General features: G+C 52.6%; 1 protein-coding gene across 6 annotated transcripts in view; it reads right to left on the bottom strand.

The window, feature by feature from the left end:
* Positions 1-4,323: 4,323 nt before the first annotated feature.
* Positions 4,324-20,180, bottom strand: part of SCMH1 (Scm polycomb group protein homolog 1) — a 121,059-nt gene continuing 105,202 nt past the window's right edge. For 4 of the 6 annotated variants that reach the window (XM_073317931.2, XM_073317933.2, XM_073317937.2 and 1 more), the window contains 3 exons: positions 17,330-17,548; positions 12,886-13,028; positions 4,324-6,259 (listed from right to left, as the gene is read on the bottom strand). In XM_073317931.2, coding sequence (XP_073174032.1) covers positions 6,134-6,259; positions 12,886-13,028; positions 17,330-17,548 — 488 coding nt within the window. In that variant the 3' untranslated portion in view covers positions 4,324-6,133. The remainder of the gene's footprint in view (positions 6,260-12,885; positions 13,029-17,329; positions 17,549-20,180) is intronic. The other 2 variants (XM_073317932.2, XM_073317934.2) reach the window with 1 other exon arrangement.

The raw sequence follows: 20,180 nt of genomic DNA, 5'->3' as shown, positions 1-20,180 counted from the left end.
AGTAGTAAAGAAAACCCAGCCTTGGGCTGTGACTGCCCTGCTCTAAGCAATTTGTCCTGAATTGATACTCTCAGTAGTGACCCGCCAGAGGCCACAACATTACAGGGGGATGAGGTGGGGGTGCTGGGGCGGGGTGACGAGGTGGACGCGGGGGGTTAGGTGGCGGTGCCGGGGCTCGATGAGGCGAGGGCAGATGCAGGGACTGAGGTGGGGGTACTGGAGTGTGGTGAGGAGGCAGATATGGGGGGTGAGTTGGGGGTGCTGGGGCGCGGTGAGGAGGCGGATGTGGGGGTGCCTGGGCAAGGGCAGTCGCGGGGCCTGAGGTGGGGGTGTCGGTGCAGGGCGAAGAAGCGGACACGGCAGATTACATGGGGGTACGGGGGCGCAGTGAGGAGGTGGGGGTGTTGGGACAAGGGCAGACACAGGGGTGAGGTGGAGGTACTGGGGCGCCGTGAGGAGGCGGATGTGGAAAAAGGCGAATGTAGTGCCCATCTTTAAAAAAGGGAAGGAGGAGGATCCTGGGAACTACAGGCCAGTCAGCCTCACCTCAGTCCCTGGAAATATCATGGAGCAGGTCCTCAAGGAATCAATTTTGAAGCACTTAGAGGAGAGGAAAGTGATCAGGAACAGTCAGCATGGATTCACCAAGGGCAAGTCATGCCTGACTAATCTAATTGCCTTCTATGACGAGATAACCGGCTCTGTGGATGACGGGAAAACAGTGGACATGTTATTCCTTGACTTTAGCAAAGCTTTTGACACGGTCTCCCACAGTATTCTTGCCAGGAAGTTAAAGAAGTATGGGCTGGATGAATGGACTATAAGGTGGATAGAAAGCTGGCTAGATCGTCGGGCTCGATCGTCGGGCTCAACGGGTAGTGATCAATGGCTCCATGTCTAGTTGGCAGCCGGTATCAAGTGGAGTGCCCCAAGGGTCGGTCCTGGGGCCGGTTTTGTTCAATATCTTCATAAATGATGTGGAGGATGGTGTGGATTGCACCCTCAGCAAGTTTGCAGATGACACTAAACTGGGAGGAGTGGTAGATATGCTGGAGGGTAGGGATAGGATACAGAGGGACCTAGACAAATTAGAGGATTGGGCCAAAAGAAATCTGATGAGGTTCAACAAGGAAAAGTGCAGGGTTCTGCACTTAGGACGGAAGAACCCAATGCACAGCTACAGACTAGGGACCGAATGGCTCGGCAGCAGTTCTGCAGAAAAGGACCTAGGGGTGACAGTGGACGAGAAGCTGGATAGGAGTCAGCAGTGTGCCCTTGTTGCCAAGAAGGCTAACGGCATTTTGGGCTGTATAAGTAGGGGCATTGCCAGCAGATCGAGGGACGTGATCATTCCCCTCTATGTGGCATTGGTGAGGCCACATCTGGAGTACTATGTCCATTTTGGGCCCCACACTACAAGAAGGATGTGGAAAAATTCGAAAGTGTCCAGCAGAGGGCCACAAAATTGATTAGGGGACTGGAACACATGACTTATGAGGAGAGGCTGAGGGAACTGGGATTGTTTAGTCTGCAAAAGAGAAGAATGAGGGGGGATTTGATAGCTGCTTTCAACTACCTGAAAGGGGGTTCCAAAGAAGATAGATCTAGACTGTTCTCAGCGGTAGCAGATGACAGAACAACAAGTAATGGTCTCAAGTTGCAGTGGGGGAGGTTTAGGTTGGATATTAGGAAAAACTTTTTCACTAGCAGGGTGGTGAAGCACTGGAATGGGTTACCTAGAGATGTGGTAGAATCTCCTTTCTTAGAAGTTTTTAAGGTCAGGCTTGACAAAGCCCTGGCTGGGATGATTTAGTTGGGGTTGGTCCTGCTTTGAGCAGGGGGTTGGACTAGATGACCTCCTGAGGTCCCTTCCAACCCTGATCTTCTATGATTCTTCGAGGGAGGTGAGGTAGGGTGCCGGGGTGAGATGGGGGTGATGGGATGTGGTGAGGAGGCAGATGCAGGAGATGAGGTGGGGGTGCTGGGGCAAGGGCAGATGCAGGAGGTGAGGTGGGGGTGCCAGGGCGAGCAGGGGCAGAGCAATGCAGCCCGTCTCTGGAGTCGTGGAAGCAGTGGACAGAGGCTCAGGTGGAGCTGGGGGAGGATTGAGCAGAACAGTGCGTGAAGAAGATGGTTTCAGGGCAGAGGAAGGGGGATTGCTGCCTCTAACCCTGAGGTGACCAGCGAAGCTCTCCCAGGTGAGCACCTCAGAGCACTCCACCCGCCCTCTGCAATCACAGCACCAGCTGCCAGCGCTCCTGAGTCTAGTCCTGGGACTGGCGCTGACTCGAGCCCTGAGGCCCATCCTGTCACCACGCCATGGGGATAACATCCTGACCTCCTGTAACAGGCCCTGGGATCGGGGCGGTGAGGGCAAGGCCAGAGGAAAGGCTGGCCCCATTACAGGCTTTCACCTTCTGCTAGCGTGTGGGAAAATCACTTCTCCGCCCAGCTCCTGAGACTGAGCAACCCCTTCGTGGCCTTGCGTTGCACCGCAACGTGCAGAATGCCTCAGCTGGCTGACACAAGGTGGGGCGGGAAGCTCGCCCTGCTCAGAGCCTGGGTCATAGCACTTCATTTAGCAGGACGTCAGCAATGCAGAGCAATGAGCACTTGGCCCTGCCTGAGCTGCGCCCCTCACGAGATGGCCAGCCGCGCCGAGGCTTGGGTGATGAAATCCCAGCAGGGAGCTGCCCTGGACAAGGCAGCTGGGGCAGCCGAACCTAGTTACACTCAGAGCCTTTACGGGGGACTGGGCAGCACCACGGGAGGGTCTGCAGCCGAGCAGCCCGGACAAGGAGCTCTGGACAGGGAAGGTGCATGAGGTGGTGTGTATGGTGTGCTGGGACGTGCAGAGCGTGAGGATGTAGGCAGGGCGTGTGGCCAGAGACAGGCTGGCTGGTTCTGGTAGAAAGAGCCCTCTGTAAATCGACTGTACTTACCAGAGCAGGTCTGGGACTAGATGACCTCCTGAGGTCCCTTCCAACCCTGATATTCTATGATTCCATAAGCCTGACCCAAGAACTTTGCCGTTACTTTATGTAATTGATTCCATTTAACCAATTTTAGTTCTCATCTATATTTCTTTCTTTTATGAATAAACCTTTCGATTTTGGATTCTAAAGGATTGGCAACAGCGTGATTTGTGGGTAAGATCCGACTTATATATTGACCTGGGTCTGGGACTTGATCCTTTGGGGTTGGGAGAACCTTTTTCCTTTTACTGGGGTATTGGTTTTCATAACCATTCGTCCCCATAACGAGTGGCGCTGGTGGTGATACTGGGAAACTGGAGTGTTTAAGGGAATTACTTGTATAACTTGTGGTTAGCCAGTGGGGTAAAACCAAAGTCCTCTCTGGCTGGCTGGTTTGGTGTGCCTTAGAAGTGAAGAAACCCCAGCTTTGGACTGTAACTGCCCTGCTCTAAGCAATTTGTTCTGAATTGATACTCTCAGAAGTGTCCCACCAAAGGCAGCATCGTTACAGCTCCTCACTAGGCTCCCTGTCAATTCCTTGAGAAGCCCAGTCCACTGGGGCTCCCCCAGATGCAGACGGAGGTGAGTGCAGGTGAGGAGAGGGGTAGTAAAGAGACAGAGTTTTAAAGGTTCCAAGGATTAAACACAATCGACTGCTGGGAACTTCAGTTCTGTGATCCCGAGTCAGGCGAGCTGCTGCCACGTCTCTGGCGGTTGGAGTTGCTGTCGCAGGAGACAGCTCTCGCAGAGCCACCGGACTGGCCAGGCAACTTCCCTGGATTGCATTTGCTGCGGTAGTTTCAAAGGTGTAAATGCTCAGGAGCCGGAGGTATAAATCATGGAGGAGCAGGACTGGGCCAGAGACTGCCAATGGCTCATTCCAATCTGTACGTGGCTGCAGCCTCCAGCAGAACAAGTTTCCAGTGGCAGAGAGCGCCCTCCCTCATGGAGAAGCAACAGTGCAGGGGCAGACCCCTGCTCGCCGTGGCTGAGAAGCCCCCAGGCTGCGTGGGGGGCTGACAGCCCGGTAGAATGGGCCTTGCTGCAACAGCAGGCACTTCAAGGCCTCTCTAACCACCGGACAAAGCCAGCTGAGGAACTTTGCTATTCTTTTATTTATAAACAACTCAACATAAAGTGAGTGCAGAGGAAAGCGCTGGCCCGCTGCCCTGGGACCTGCCTGCGAGAGGCCCGTCTGCAGCTGGACAGCAGCAAAGGAAAGGTGAAAACCAAGGCAGAGGTTCCTGGGCTGCTGCTGGCCATGGGACGGTGAGGAGGCCGAGCCCCTCGCCTGGTTCGTTGTGCTGCGCTGGGCACTGGGGACAGCCGCTAGGATTTAGCAGAGACCTTGTTTTACAAATAGCCTTTTATTACATGTGGGTTTTCTTTCCAATTTCCCCTTAGGGGTAAAGCAGAGCCACGTAAGAGCTCCCGTGGCACTCTAAGCCAGGGAGCCCCTGGCTTGGGGAGGACAGACGGCAAGAGGGAAAGGCAGGAGAGGAAAGAAGTGCTTGTGATGGAGGTTTCCCTACATCCTGTCCCTTTGGGCAATGTTCTCAGCATGCGGGTAGCAGGCCAGGGTTCAACCCCACCATGCCCTCCGAGCTGACTCATGGGCACACCAAGGGGCAGGGCAGCTCTTCCCTCTGCTTGTCACATGCCAGGCAGTGAGACTGTGCGGGGCATTACCCAGCCCTTGTTTTCCATTGCAGGGCTCTAACAGCTGCGACGAAGAGCCTGCTCCCATCGGAGTTCATGGAAAAGTCCCACTGGCTCCCTAGGGAGCAGGCTCCTTCCCCACGGCAGGTGTGGGGCACTGGCGAGGCTCTTCTCCACCCCATTTCTCTACAGCTGCAGCAACTCAGATGTGGGACAGTGGGTCACTGCTCAAGTGCCATCACAAATAAATACATTAAACAGCTTGAAAGAAGCTGTGCTGGCCGGGAGCTGGGACAGGCCCAGGAAGGGCAGAAAGAGGGACGGGCCTTCCCAGAAGTTGTGATCCTGCTGTCACACAGCCAGCCCCCGGTCACACACCCCTGGATCCTGCTGATGGGTAGCAGAATGAAATGGAGAGGTAAGGCCATTCTACAGTACCATCTGGACAGACGAACCTTTACATTGCTGGGTAAAGAGCTCTGAGGGTTGCCATTTCATAACAGATACAAAACATTTCATAGTTGTTTCCTAAACAGATGACACCTTAAAAAAGGGAGAATTCAACAGGGCGCCCAGCCCTCCTAGCCCACAGCCCACGCTAACTGGGAAGGCGTCAGTCCTTTCTGGGCTCTCAGCGGTGTCTGCCTCAGCTGAGCTTCCCTCCTTGTCAGAAATAAATACAAAGAAATTGCCACCTCGGCATCGCCAGCATGAGGAAGTCCACCAGCTACGGGCCCCCAAGGGCAGGAGGACCCAGCCAAGGAGGAAAGGCTGCTCTGTCAAGACAGTAGGACTAGCAGGCTTGTGTGACCATGCTCTGGGCTGCAGTCCCCCGCACGCAGCCCTTCACGGAAGGCTGGGAGCAGGGTGCACAGTCTTTTAAGCTTGCCATAGTGTTAGTCAGAGTGGATTTGCAACTCCAGGAGTTGGGTTCTCACAGCCTGTCCTGCCCAGCCTGGCATGCCAGCATGGTAGGATCTGCAGCAGAGCTGTCCATCTGACACAGAGCAAGGAAACAAAGCTAGGCCGAACCAGACAGCCAGGAGAGACCAGGGAACCGGGGCAGAGGAAAGACATGAGAGAGTCGCATTTCTGCAGGGGACCAAAGGGGAAAGGATCCAGCACCACAGAAGCCCAGGGCTCTGAAGAGCTCTGCGAAACACAGTGTGTCTTCGTCCCCTCGGGTGCAGAGGGCCTGGGCTCTGCAGACGAGCATCAACTGAGGAGTAAGGGAAGGGTTCTTCTGTTTGCGTCAGGACATCCATGAGTCGAGCTCTGTTTGGTCCCCAGGGGAGCCAACAAATTGTCTGTCTCCTTTCACGTGCCCACTGTGCTCCTGACAGTGGAAGGAGGGGGTCAGTGGATCCATGTAGTGATCTGCAGGCAATTCAGGGCCGTGTCTGCCTGCGGTGTATGCATGCGTACCAGTCTGCAGGGGGGCGTGACTGGGTGTGGCCAGGAGCCCGGCATTCCCACGGGCTGTCCCGCAAAGAGTCCTCTCAGAACTTGCCTTGCTTTAGTTTGTCGATGTGGTAGGTGAGCTTCAGCGCCGGACCCAGCTTCAGCCCCATGTACTTCATCATCATGTCGCTCCGCAGGAGGAGCAAGGCTTTGCCGTCAATCTCCTGGCACCAGGGAGCAAGAGAAGGTCAGTGTTAGCAAGGCTCGCTCTGCCCTACAAATCCTGGCACCGGCTGGCGCCATCACTAGCCTGAAATCACTGCTTGGCTTAGCCAGGGCACCCCTGGAACCTCTCTCCCAGGAGTACTGTGGGAAATATGCTGGCACCGGGGTAGGCAGGTTTTCCTTCCCTACACTTCACTAGGTTCTTGTAAACTCCATGGGAACACTTGACTGACGCCAGCCTAACAAGCCTCTGTGTCAGCCATTTCCAAGGCATTCCCTCCCTACCCACTGCCCCGCAGCTCCCACCAACCCAGGCCAGCCACTCCAACGATCACGAATCCTTCCCATCCGCCCGCCCTGGGCCAAACGAGAACGACCCAACATCCTGGCCGGGCAGATAATTCCTACTGTGAGGCTGGCTCAAGTGGCACTGCCTGGCAGGGAGGGGCTGCAGTTCAGAAAAGAGAAAGACAGAGTCCAAAAGAGCAGGACATTCCTTGCAGTGACTCCCTCTGCCTCCCCCACCTCATCCTCGGCTCCATAAGGAAATGGCAGCTGCTAAACCTTCCACTGTCCACCTCCACCCCCTCTCAGCTCTCTCCCACCCAAGCTGTGCCTCTGTTTAACTGGAGCATTTGGAGGGGGTTGATCAATGACACTCAAAGCATGCCATGGATGGGGCTGTTTAGACAACAGGGATGGTTTGCCGAGCCACAGCCCATTCATAAGGGGTGACTGCGGGTGATTGAGGGCTGTTGGGACATGCACTAAGCGGCTCTAAGCCGTGGTCTGTGGCCCATGGGGGTCGGTTAAAGAGCTGGCTGCTCACATGATACTGACTCCCCCTGGCCCTTTGATTCCAGCTGTTCTAATAATACCCAGGCTCCTTCCTGCAAAGAGCAGCCCCACATCTCTGTGAAACCAGAGAGAACCAAGGCTTCTGCAGCCACAACTGCGTAGGAGGAAGTCAGGAAAGAGAATGTGCCTCCTGCCACAGCCAGATGGAGCCCCCCTTTCATGTCAGCCATTGCTGCGGGGCCACGTGCAGGTGGGTGACTGCCAGGGGAAAGGGAAGTAACATGTTGGATGCTTGGGGCCTCCTCAGGTCTGGGCAGCACCTGCTAAACCCCAGGACTCTGAACTGGCCTGCTGGCAATGTGCAGTGGGCTTAGCTGGGGAAGCCGGAGATGCCCCCAAATGAACTCTGAAAGTACAAAGGTGAATGTGATTGTGAAACTGATTAAACAGCTACTCTGAGGACTCCCACAAGACAGCCGAACAGAGACTTGGCCTGTGTCAACACCAAATTCCATCCCACAAGCACTTTGGGCTTGTGATATTTTGAGGAGTAGAATGAATTACTTTACGGGCTTTGTCTGATAATGTTTTCATCTTCAGATTCCCCCTCTGTCCCTCACTCAGAGAGAAGTCTGTCCAGAGACGGGATTTAAAATCCTGGTTTTTCTGAGGTGGTTCTGGCCAAGAGACAGGCCAGAGTCAGCCAGGGTGCAATGTTGCTGGAGTTCTTTACTTCCCATGACAGGTTTCAGAGTAACAGCCGTGTTAGTCTGTATTCGCAAAAAGAAAAGGAGGACTTGTGGCACCTTAGAGACTAACCAATTTATTTGAGCATAAGCTTTCGTGAGCTACAGCTCACTTCATCGGATGCATACTGTGGAAAGTATAGAAGATCTTTTTATACACACAAAGCATGAAAAAATGGGTGTTTACCACTACAAAAGGTTTTCTCTCCCCCCACCCCACTCTCCTGCTGGTAATAGCTTATCTAAAGTGATCACTCTCCTTACAATGTGTATGATAATCAAGGTGGGCCATTTCCAGCACAAATCCAGGTTCCCCCCCCACAAACCCACTCCACCCCCACGAACATGATACAGTTCTGTGGTGACCTAGAATCCTATTTTCGACGTCTCCGACTCAAGAAATATTTCCAACATACCTCTGAACAACATACTAATCCACAGAGACCTCCCTACCAACACTACAAAAAGAAGGATTCTAGGTGGACTCCTCCTGAAGTTGGAGTCAGCAGACTGGACTTCTACATAGAGTGCTTCCGCCGACATGCATGGGCTGAAATTGTGGAAAAGCAGCATCACTTGCCCCACAACCTCAGCTGTGCAGAACACAATGCCATCCACAACCTCAGAAACAACTCTGACATCATAATCAAAAAGGCTGACAAAGGAGGTGCTGTTGTCATCATGAATAGGTCGGAATATGAACAAGAGGCTGCTCGGCAGCTCTCCAAAACCACTTTCTACAAGCCATTACCCTCTGATCCCACTGAGAGTTACCAAAAGAAACTACAGCATTTGCTCAAGAAACTCCCTGAAGAAGCACAAGATCAAATCCGCACAGACGCACCCCTGGAACCCCGACCTGGGATATTCTATCTACTATCCAAGATCCATAAACCTGGAAATCCTGGGCGCCCCAACATCTCAGGCATTGGCACCCTGACAGCAGGACGGTCTGGCTATGTAGACTCCCTCCTCAGGCCCTACGCTACCAGCACTCCCAGCTACCTTCGAGACCACCACTGACTTCCTGAGGAAGTCCATCGGTGATCTTCCTGATAACACCATCCTGGCCACTATGGATGTAGAAGCCCTCTACACCAACATTCCACACAAAGATGGACTACAAGCCGTCAAGAACACTATCCCCGATAATGTCACGGCTAACCTGGTGGCTGAACTTTGTGACTTTGTCCTTACTCATAACTATTTTACATTTGGGGACAATGTATACCTTCAGATCAGCGGCACTGCTATGGGTACCCGCATGGCCCCACAGTATGCCAACATTTTTATGGCTGACTTAGAACAACGCTTCCTCAGCTCTCGTCCCCTAAAGCCCCTACTCTACTTGCGCTATATTGATGACATCTTCATCATCTGGACCCATGGAAAAGAAGCCCTTGAGGAATTCCACCATGATTTCAACAATTTCCATCCCACCATCAACCTCAGCCTGGTCCAGTCCACACAAGAGATCCACTTCCTGGACACTACGGTGCTAATAAACGATGGTCATATAACCACCACCCTATACCGTAAACCTACTGACCGCTATTCCTACCTACATGCCTCCAGCTTTCACCCTGACCACACCACACAATCCATCGTCTACAGCCAAGCTCTGCGATACAGCCGCATTTGCTCCAACCCCTCAGACAGAGACAAACACCTACAAGATCTCTATCAAGCATTCTTACAACTACAATACCCACCTGCAGAAGTGAAGAAACAGATTGATAGAGCCAGAAGAGTTCCCAGAAGTCACCTACTACAGGACAGGCCTAACAAAGAAAATAACAGAACGCCACTAGCCGTCACCTTCATACCCCAACTAAAACCCCTCCAACGCATTATTAAGGATCTACAGCCTATCCTGAAGGATGACCCAACACTCTCACAAATCTTGGGAGACAGGCCAGTCCTTGCCTACAGACAGCCCCCCAACCTGAAGCAAATACTCACCAGCAACCACATACCACACAACAGAACCACTAACCCAGGAACCTATCCTTGCAACAAAGCCCATTGCCAACTGTGCCCACATATCTATTCAGGGGACACCATCACAGGGCCTAATAACATCAGCCACACTATCAGAGGCTCGTTCACCTGCACATCCACCAATGTGATATATGCCATCATGTGCCAGCAATGCCCCTCTGCCATGTACATTGGTCAAACTGGACAGTCTCTACGTAAAAGAATAAATGGTCACAAATCAGACGTCAAGAATTGTAACATTCATAAACCAGTCGGAGAACACTTCAACCTCTCTGGTCATGTGATTACAGACATGAAAGTTGCGATATTACAACAGAAAAACTTCAAAACCAGATTCCAGCGAGAGACTGTTGAATTGGAATTCATTTGCAAATTTGATACAATTAACTTAGGCTTGAATAGAGACTGAGAGTGGCTAAGTCATTATGCAAGGTAACCTATTTCCCCCTCTTTTTTCCTACACCCCCCCTCCTGCCCTCAGACATTCTTGTTAAACCCTGGATTTGTGCTGGAAATGGCCCACCTTGATTATTATACACATTGTAAGGAGAGTGATCACTTTAGATAAGCTATTACCAGCAGGAGAGTGGGGTGGGGGGAGAGAAAACCTTTTGTAGTGGTAAACACCCATTTTTTCATGCTTTGTGTGTATAAAAAGATCTTCTACACTTTCCACAGTATGCATCCGATGAAATGAGCTATAGCTCACGAAAGCTTATGCTCAAATAAATTGGTTAGTCTCTAAGGTGCCACAAGTACTCCTTTTCTTTTTACTTCCCATGGTTATTAACTGCACTAACCTGCACTTTTGTAGCACCTTTCACCCAAGCATTTCAACACACTTCACAAGCATCACTCCCTTTAGCCTCACTGCACCCCATGCACGGGAGCCAAAGGCTCTCCTCCCCACTCAGCAGCGAGCAGAGTGATGGGCTGACCAGGTGACTTGCCTAAGGTCACACAGCGGATCTGTGGCACAGCCAGGAATTGAACCATGGCCTCCTGACTCCCAGACCAGTGCCTTAACCCCACAATTGTTGTTCTCAATTTCTCCTTTGTTTCGTGTTGTTTGGCACACGCTGGAAAGGAAGCAGGATGCTGAGTAGGGGTGTGGTAATGGGCTGCCCCCAGTAGAGGAATCTGCTATGCCCTAACAAATGGCGCAGACTGCACAAGCCCCACCTCACCCCCCATCTAGCCCTTCCTGGGTAGCAGGCAAAGCTTTCCCAGTGGGAAGAGGCGCTGACAGGAGTCACCTGGTGTACAAAGGCACGACTTGCTTCCACGAGACCTAAGGCCCAAAGCACTGCTGAGGGGCTGCCTGCACGGGTGAGCTAATACATCTGTAAACTCACCCCAGGGTGGCCAGACACAAACATCAATGTACCCTCCATCAATTCCAGGCTGTAGCCTAAGGGAACAAACATTCAGCGCCCCCAACAGCCGGTCTCTGCTGGCGAGGGCAGGTTTCTGGAAAAGCCAAGCAAACTTCATGTCCTGTGATTCCCCCAGCTGGAGGCAGTGTGGCTAGGTCCACATAGTCAGCCAGTCCCACACCATGTAAGTCAAACGTGCTTAAAGCTTGAAGGCTGAGCTGGACAAAACCTTTTATTACTGGCTCCCACCTTGTGACATCATCACACACCGTTCTCTGTGCCTGGCTAGGCCACGAGCTCTGAAGGGACCAGAGGCTGTCAGTGGGACAGTTTGCAGGGGGGAAAGTTTAGATGCCTCACTGAAACACACACAGAAAAAGCCTCTAAGAACAAACCACTCAACCTGAACCAAACCAACAGCTACCGTGATTTGAGGGCTCTGAAACTTTCGGTCCAATCTGCACTATCCTGCAAATAGTCACTTTTTTGTCATGAAAACAACATTTCTCAGAACTGTAGACCCAGCGCCTGTGGCATTAACCCTTGGTAAAGCACCAGGCACTCTTCTCATATAGTTTAAGAAGCATCTTCCCATTTCAGAGCCATCTGTACTGTCTACTGATAAAAAGTGTCTCCCCCCGAGCACCAGCAGCTGCCAATGTGCCTCCTCAAATGGACGAGATCACAAAATTTAAAAAAGTCACCAGAAGTCAGGACGTGCAACTTTCAACCTGCAGCTGCAACCTGTGCTCAGGGAACGTAAGGCCTGCTGGGCATTCCAGTCCCGTGCCAGGAGAGCACGTAAGCATGTGAGTCATGCCCCTGACTTCCTGTGGGATGAGAGACAGGCTTGGAATTAAGCATGTGCTTAAATGCTCTGCTGGAACATGGCCAGGTGCTCCGCATCTTCCAGGTTCAGGTGCACGCAGCACAGTCCTGTCTTGTTTTTCTGGCTGCACCTGCATTACCATTTAGGATGTGAAATGACAGCAAAAAGTAGCGAAGTGCCTGCTGGAACCTTGTAGTTGGGGTTTCCACCCTTGTAATTTTAACCGTACACCCTTCTCAGTGAATTACTGCAGGGTTTTACATTGAACAGAGATACACGAGGACATACAGACCTGGAACCTTTCAATCCAACCTGTCCTGTGGAAGGGTGGTGGAAGGGTCTTTTGACCAGCAATTCACTGCCATTCAATAGGATTCATCATGAGGGAGACATTTCCCTGCAGGGGAGGTGCATTTCAAGGTTCCAGGAGTGACCATTTTTTCAGTAAAGAGAGTAAATAGTAAGTGTCACAGTTCGTTTGGTGTTGAAGACCCTGAGTCCGATCCCAGCTGAGAGCTGGAATGCCTGCCCATGTTCACAGCCTTGGAGTGCGGCACAAGAGTATTTGGTGATGCTCTGCCCTATCTCTCTGGGGATACACATAGATGTTCGCATCACTTGAGTTACCTTCAGCCACAGAGAAAGTGACGCCAGATCTCACTGGGGCAAGGCTAGGTTAGATCTCTCCAAACACAGCACTAGTAAATGTACATTGGGGGTGACCCTGCATTGGCCAGAGAGCTGGACTTGAGCATCTAACTGGGTTTTTCTGCCTCCATCTCTATGACTGAGAGAGTTAACGTCACTGGAGCACCCCGATTTACACCAGAGGAGGATTCGGCCCTCCAGCTGGATATACACACAGATATATTTACGTGTTTTCGAAAGAGATCGGCATGGGGTCCCAGCTGTGGATCAGCTTCTCGTACGAAATACATCACGTCCTCCACTGTCCAGGAAGAGGGGTCTCGGCTGTTCAGCCGGGAGGTGTCTCTAGGTCCTAGGTATCTATCAGAGCCTGAAGGGTGAGACAATGAGAGAGAAACAGTTACAGCATCAGCGTTCCGGACGATGCCAACACAGCGCTGGTGTGGATAGTGCTGGGGTGCAAGGGTCGATATCAGCACAGAGCTGAAATGGCCACGGGCTGGGAGTTAAGGCTGAGGCCAGCACGGCAATGGCGTGAACAGGGAGTAAAGGCTGAGGCCAGCAGGGCGCTGGTACAGACAGAGGGGAGTTAAGGGTGAAGGAAGCCCAGCGCTGGGGCGGATGGGGGTGGGATTAAGGCTGAGGACAGCACGGCGCTGGGGCGGACAGGGTGGGATTAAGGCTGAGGACAGCACGGTGCTGGGATTAAGGCTGAGGGAAGCACGGCGCTGGGGCGGACAGGGTGGGATTATGGCTGAGGGCAGCACGGTGCTGGGATTAAGGCTGAGGGAAGCATGGCACTGGGGCGGACGGGGTGGGATTAACACTGAGGGCAGCATGGTGTTGGTGCAGACAGGGTGGGATTAAGGCTGAGGGAAGCACGGCGCTGGGGCGGACAGGGTGGGATTAAGGCTGAGGGAAGCACGGCGCTGGGGCGGACAGGGTGGGATTAGGGCTGAGGGAAGCACGGCGCTGGGGCGGACAGGGTGGGATTAGGGCTGAGGGAAGCACGGCGCTGGGGCGGACAGGGTGGGATTAGGGTTAAGGGAAGCACGGCGCTGGGGCGGACAGGGTGGGATTAAGGCTGAGGGCAGCATGGCGCTGGGACAGACGGGGTGGGATTAGAGCTGAGGGAAGCCCAGCGCTGGTGCGGACAGGGTGGGATTAGGGCTGAGGGAAGCACGGCGCTGGGATTAAGGCTGAGGACAGCACAGCGCTGGGACAGACGGGGTGGGATTAACGCTGAGGGCAGCATGGTGTTGGTGTGGACAGGGTAGGATTAAGGCTGAGGGCAGCATGGCGCTGGTGTGCACGTGGGTGGGAGTTTAGGTTTAGATTTACCCCTCTCTCCTGGTGTCTCTTACCCTTTCTGAAACGTTGCCAGACACCACGTTAAGAACGCACCCTGCCAGGGCCTGAGCTCTCCCTTTTCTTTTGCAAACTCAACACAGCACCCTCCAGTTCTCCCTAGAGCTGCAGGCTCCCCTCCTCCAACCCCTTCCAGGTGCCTGTGACCATATCACCGTCTGCCTCTCTTGCCTGATTCTTCCCCTGTGCCCTCGGGGCCAGAACAGTCCCCACTCAGCAGGGGTCCCTTGTACCCAGCTACGTTTCCAGCTACTACCCCATTTCCCTCCTTTTGTTTCTCTTCCCAACTCATTAAGTGCGTTCACAGCCACTTTCTACAGCTCCATTCTGGAATCTGGCTTCTGTCCTCTACTGAAACTGTTCTCGCCAAAAGAAAAGGAGTACTTGTGGCACCTTAGAGACTAACCAATTTATTTGAGCATGAGCTTTCGTGAGCTACAGCTCACTACTATTTGAGCATGAGCTTTCGTGAGCTACAGCTCACTTCGATGAAGTGAGCTGTAGCTCACGAAAGCTCATGCCCAAATAAATTGGTTAGTCTCTAAGGTGCCACAAGTCCTCCTTTTCTTTTGGCGAATACAGACTAACACGGCTGTTACTCTGAAACCTGTTCTCGCCAAGGACTCGAACACCCTCCCCTTGGCCTGGCTCCACCTCCATCCTACTTGGCTGCTCTGTGCGCGTTACACTGCTGAGCACTTCTTTGCTGACATCGTGACTTCTCCCCGCTTCATCCAGCCCAGCTGGTGAGGGCACCCTCCTTGCCCATTCTGACCTCCATCCTGAACGCCTAGACTGCCTCCCTTTCCACTGGATCAGCTTCAGGCTTCGTGCAACTACTTTCAGGGGCTCACAAAACTCTACCCCTGCTTACTTATCCACTCATTTCTTATCAAGTCGAGGCCGCTGGGAAGTGGTGGGAGGAGGTGGCAAGGTGGCTGAATGACGGAGGGAAGATGGAAAATGTATCACGCTTGTTAAACAAAAGCAGAGCATTAGCTTGATCGCTCTAATCCTACATTACACCCACTTCCCACACCTAGCATCTTCCTTTGTCCTGGGGCAGGGACTATCTTTCTGGGTGTTTGTGAAGCTCCTACCATAGTGGTCCCCAAACTTTATACCTTGTGCCCTCCCTTGCCCTGTCCACACCACCTCCAGCCCCCGACCTGGGGCTGCAGCTCTGGGAGGGGGGGACACAGACAAGGGTAAGGGGGTCAAGACTGGGGCCACAGCTGGGGGTGGGGCCAGGGCTAGAGTCTTGGTCGGGGCTGGCAGCTGAGACACCAGTAGCCGGGACACTGGCAGCCGGGGCCAAGAGCAGAGCTGGGTGGCATTCCTCCCCCGACCCCAGCCATGCCCCCCTGAAAGTTTCTCTGCACCCCCCCTGGGAGGGAGGAGCGCACAGCATAGTTTGGGGACCTCTGTCCTACCACATAGTGGTGCTGCTGCAAGCTAACCACCACCAGCCTTCTCAGGGAGCTCTCAGCTCCTCCTTGGTCTCTTCCTGAAGGTAAAGAGATCCCTTGTGCTGTTCCCGAGCTATGGTGAGTGAAGGGAATAGCTCTTCTCCAAAGAGCTGAACAGAGCTGTGGCAAAAAGAGAAGAGGCTTGATCCTTGGTCTGGCCCTGTTGCTCACTGACTGCACTTGCTAGGTCGGAAAACTTTGGTTTGGTTTTACAGAATAACAAACGTTTGAAAGTGGTTCCCTGGGCAAGTAAAGCAGATTTTCCAATTTTCTTCAGTCTCCTTGTTTCTCCCACTACATTGAGGGGTTTATTTGGAACGTGCAGACATTATTTTTGCCATTTAAACCGACAGTGTTTTCAATTAAACGGAGAGAAAAGTTCCAGTTTTGAGGGACAAGAAGGGAGCGGCACGGCTGGCAGGGGGGAGGAGTTTGTGCATTGTAAAGGATCCCTTGAACCGCACATTTCTAAGGGAAATTACATGCCCAGGTCTGGCAATGCCACACCTACAGACACTAGTGAACCTTCCAATGCCTACAAAGCCCACGGTTTGTCAAGCTGGCCTTTGCCAACTGGCACCCATTAGAGAACTGGGATCTTTTCATTTGTTAAAAATAATCAAAGAAATACAAAAAATGTTAAAACAACTAAAGCTCCCATGGGTAAGCACTCAAGGGTCAGGAAATGCCAAGTTAAAGGGTGAACACAATACTGTAGCTCTGTCCTCTTGAGCATGTGCATTACGATACCGCTGTTAAATATAATCACGGCTTATCTTAATGACACATATGCAGCTAAACTTGTAGAATACTGTTTTTAATATTAAAACACGTGTCCCTATAAGTAAAGCTGCATTGTAACATACACACCCAGGCAGACTGCAGGCTGAATGTTCAGCTCTCATTTCCTGTCTCCTGAACGCTGAATTGTGCAACCTTAACATGCCATTAACAGAGTCTCTTTGTGTTTGCACACGCCGCACCCAGTTCTCCATGGTGCTGCAGCCTCTCTGTGGCTCTGCTCCCTTCAGGTGCTTCGCCTGTCTCACGAGGAGCTGTCATCCACACAGACCCGCAGTATCTCAGCTCTCGGGTTCAGTTGTGCACAATGCCACGGAGAAGGGGACCCAACTCGTAAGCGTGCTGTGTTGCTGCTGGTTTTAACTCTCACCACCTCGGTGAGGTCGTGCACACAGGCACACGTCATCTCCTTACAAACAGACGGGTCTGGCACACATGCCGATTTACTGCATTTAGCAGCTTCACTGCACCTGTGCTACACACTGGTTATTTTACAGCTATCACAGTGTAACTGATGTGTCACTAGTGATCGGCAAGCACCCACTCAACTAGGCTCACCTCATCCATTCATCAGCTGCCTGATATGCATCCCATCTGCCCACACATCCACCCTGCATGTCCTCATTCATAACTCCGCTAGTCAGTTCTCCTCACTCTAGCTGCTTCCAGTCCATTCAGCTATCACCCCTCCAATCCCCACCCATTCAGCAATCGATTCATCGCCTGAACTGCTTCAGCGTACACACCCCAACGTGTTCATCAACAGCTGCACACTTAGCCAGCCACCCAGCTCATCACTTCTACCCATTCAGCCACTGACCTCCACATCCCTAGTTAGCCACCACACCGTTCACTGACTGTCCACACACAACTCCACCCAACGTACCATCCATCTCGAGAACATATGTCTTGACAAACTGCCTGTTTAACTGACAGTGTAGAGGCCAGTCTCGGGTACTTGCTGGCATTAGAAAGATGTAACGGGAGTTAGCAAAGCTCCATATTGCCAAAGAGCCTTGGTGGGATGACTTACCCCCTGAGCTAAGCCTACGCAAGGCAGAAGCATTGCCCTGAGTGAGGCTAGAGGGCTGGTGCAGATGCCTGTATCCCTGCAAGCGGTAGTCTCTGCAGTTCCTGCTGGGGCTGGATGAATTGACAGAGTTCAAGGCAGAGTCCATTGGGTCCAGGCGAGGTTCCAGGGGACCTGGGAGGCCATCTCCCAGAACAAAGGTTTCACCTGTAAGGCACCAAGCTGCAGTCAGAACCAATAAGGGGTATGCAGTACAGTTACAATTCTATACAGCACACACAAGCATGAGCAACAGCAGCGTTCCCTGTATGGTGTGCCAGAGAAATCAGACAGAAAGGGGTCATTTACTAAGTGATGCAACGTGCTGTTTGTCTAGCAAGTTTCAGTCCTGCTGCACAAGATGTGTGCCCTACCCGTTCCTTTTGTAGCATCAGAACCAGTTCCATCCTGCACTCTCACATCCTCCTGCTGCTTCCACAAGCACCTTCCTTTGTCTGCCTCTGGCAGACAAGGGTGGGAAGTCGCCTGCTCTGAATAAGATTTGGAAGTGTTCCCCAAATCCATGCAGAAGGGGAATTCCTTCTCCGGCTCACAATTCCACCAGTGGGAACAGGAGCTCTGGGACAATCTGAGTTACAGGCATTTTGTTCTTTCCTGCTCTCCCCCTCCCCTTGCTATCATCCACTAATGTGAACCCTCCCTCCCCAACTGAGCACCCATCTCAGCCCCCTGTTGGGTTGGGGAATTGGGCCAGGAAGTGAATTGACCCCCCTGGTCTTCACACACACACTGGTTCTATTGCTTGAAAGGAAGACAGAGCCGGCGGTGGCTTGCAGAGCCCATATGGGACCCGAGGCTCCAAAGCCTTGCCTGCTTTACTTATTCTTACTGCTGGCCCCAGCAGCCAAGGGTTAAGCCCTTGCTCTAAGAACAGCTCTCTGAGTGGAAGGAAGTGTTGCCTTGGGACCCAGAGCCACAGGACTGGGTTGAGCCCTTCTGGGTCATTCCCTTGATGTAGGCACCCTCAAGGGACGGGCCCAGCTGACTGGCTTTGCTCGGGTTTTCCAGCTGTTGACACAGGCCTTTTACGGACACTGGCACAGGCTTTCCCCAGACAGCACCAGGTTCCCTTCATCAACCACCAGGGTTAGTTCTAATGTCACCCGCTGCTGTCAGGCTGACTCCAGCGCTGAGGTGCCATTAACCATCCGCCACTACCCCTTTCAACCTGCCAGGAGGGCTCTATAACACAGAACACAGAACTGGGCTCAATAACGTGCCCAACAGGCTGTTGTTCTCCTAATTTAAAATGAGGCTTCCCAGAGGGTCTTGCAGATAGAGGCGTGGGAGGCCCTGCCATGCGGCTGGGGCCTTAGCAGGGATGTAACGTTACTGCAGCTAGTAACATGACGGCTGAGCTTGGTGAACAATGGACACGCTCACACTACCCCGTCCCTGGTGCCAGTGGGAGGGAGTGGGCAGCAGGGTGCTCTCGCTGCAGGCCCACACTATTGGAATTCACTTTCTCTCTAGCTCGACTCGAACCAGGATTTACTGACCTCCGGGGCACCTACTAGGTTCCCCTTTTCCCCAGGCGATGGGGGAAGGCTGGGGAACGAGATGGGGGGAGAAGGTGGGCTGTATGTTCTGGATGGTTATATGATGTTCGTAGGGATGATTTACAGCTTAAGCAAGCGCATCTAATGCCCTGGGGTACTCTCCTTTGCTGTGAATGGTTCTGTGCATGTTTTGTGCAAGAGTCGTGAATGGTCAGGATCGATTCTGTTAACGAAGGCATAGCTGCTACATGACAAAGTCAGCTCCGCCAGCCCAGAGCCCTGCGGAACCAGTCCAGGCCAGTTCTGTGTGAAGGACCTGCTAAGTCTAACTGCAAGAGAAGAAAGCGGTTAATAGACCAAGGCGTGTTGCTTTTGTACCAGATGTGCTATGCAGCCATCGCAGGACACTCTTCCCAGACCGGCCACAAGAGCAACTTTTCCAGGGCCAGCAAAGAGACGCTTACAACAGTTCTGAGTCATTTGAGCTGCCACTCCGCTGCTGTGGCCTGAGAGGAGGGAGACACGAAACCTGGGCAGCTGCTCCTCCGGGCACCTGGGTTTCTTCCCTTGGCCTGCAGAAAACGGCTTCATGAGCCTACAGCCAAACCAAGCCCAATGCAGGAGCGTGACACAGGGATGGGAGCAGAGGAAAAGGGTAAATAACCGAGTAATAAAACCCACACAACAACCACCAGATCTGATGTGGGAAACTGTGCTACCATCCCCAGCACGTGAGCCCACATTGCAGCCGTGCTGGAACTACAGAGCCATGGGACAGCTTAGACTACAGCTGTGGAAGAGGGGAATAGATAGGTTTTTACTGCCCACTTCCACAGCTGTAGTCTCAGTTGTCCCTTGGCTCTGCAGTTCCAGCACGGCTCGACAGCGGTGGGATGCACCGACACCTGACATGGATCACTCACAGTGACAGCACTCGAAGAAGAAAGAGTAATATCGAGAGCAATCTTCTCCCAGGCAGGCAGAAAGACACTTCCTGGGAGCTGGCTAAAGATTTGCAAGTAAACAAGATTGAGAGCTACAAACCAATCCAATGACTTTAGGAATGCTGGGGGCTGAGGCCAAGACCACTGTGCTGAGCTGGGAATGAATCGGAGTGCTCTCTGGTCCATAATGGGGTGGAGCTTTTGCCTTCCTTTTGTGATGAGGAAACAACAGGAGTGAAATCCCTTTTCCTGAAGCTGCTGAGGAAACAACTTTATTGTTCCAAGTTATAGAAGGACTGTAACTTTCAAAGCAAGTGGGGAAGGCAGATGGGTTCAGGGCACCGGATGTTC

This window comes from Lepidochelys kempii, chromosome 19 (assembly GCF_965140285.1).
Source record: "Lepidochelys kempii isolate rLepKem1 chromosome 19, rLepKem1.hap1, whole genome shotgun sequence".
In the NCBI taxonomy this organism is placed as follows: domain Eukaryota; kingdom Metazoa; phylum Chordata; order Testudines; family Cheloniidae; genus Lepidochelys; species Lepidochelys kempii.
This window is presented reverse-complemented; position numbering and strand designations above follow the sequence as displayed.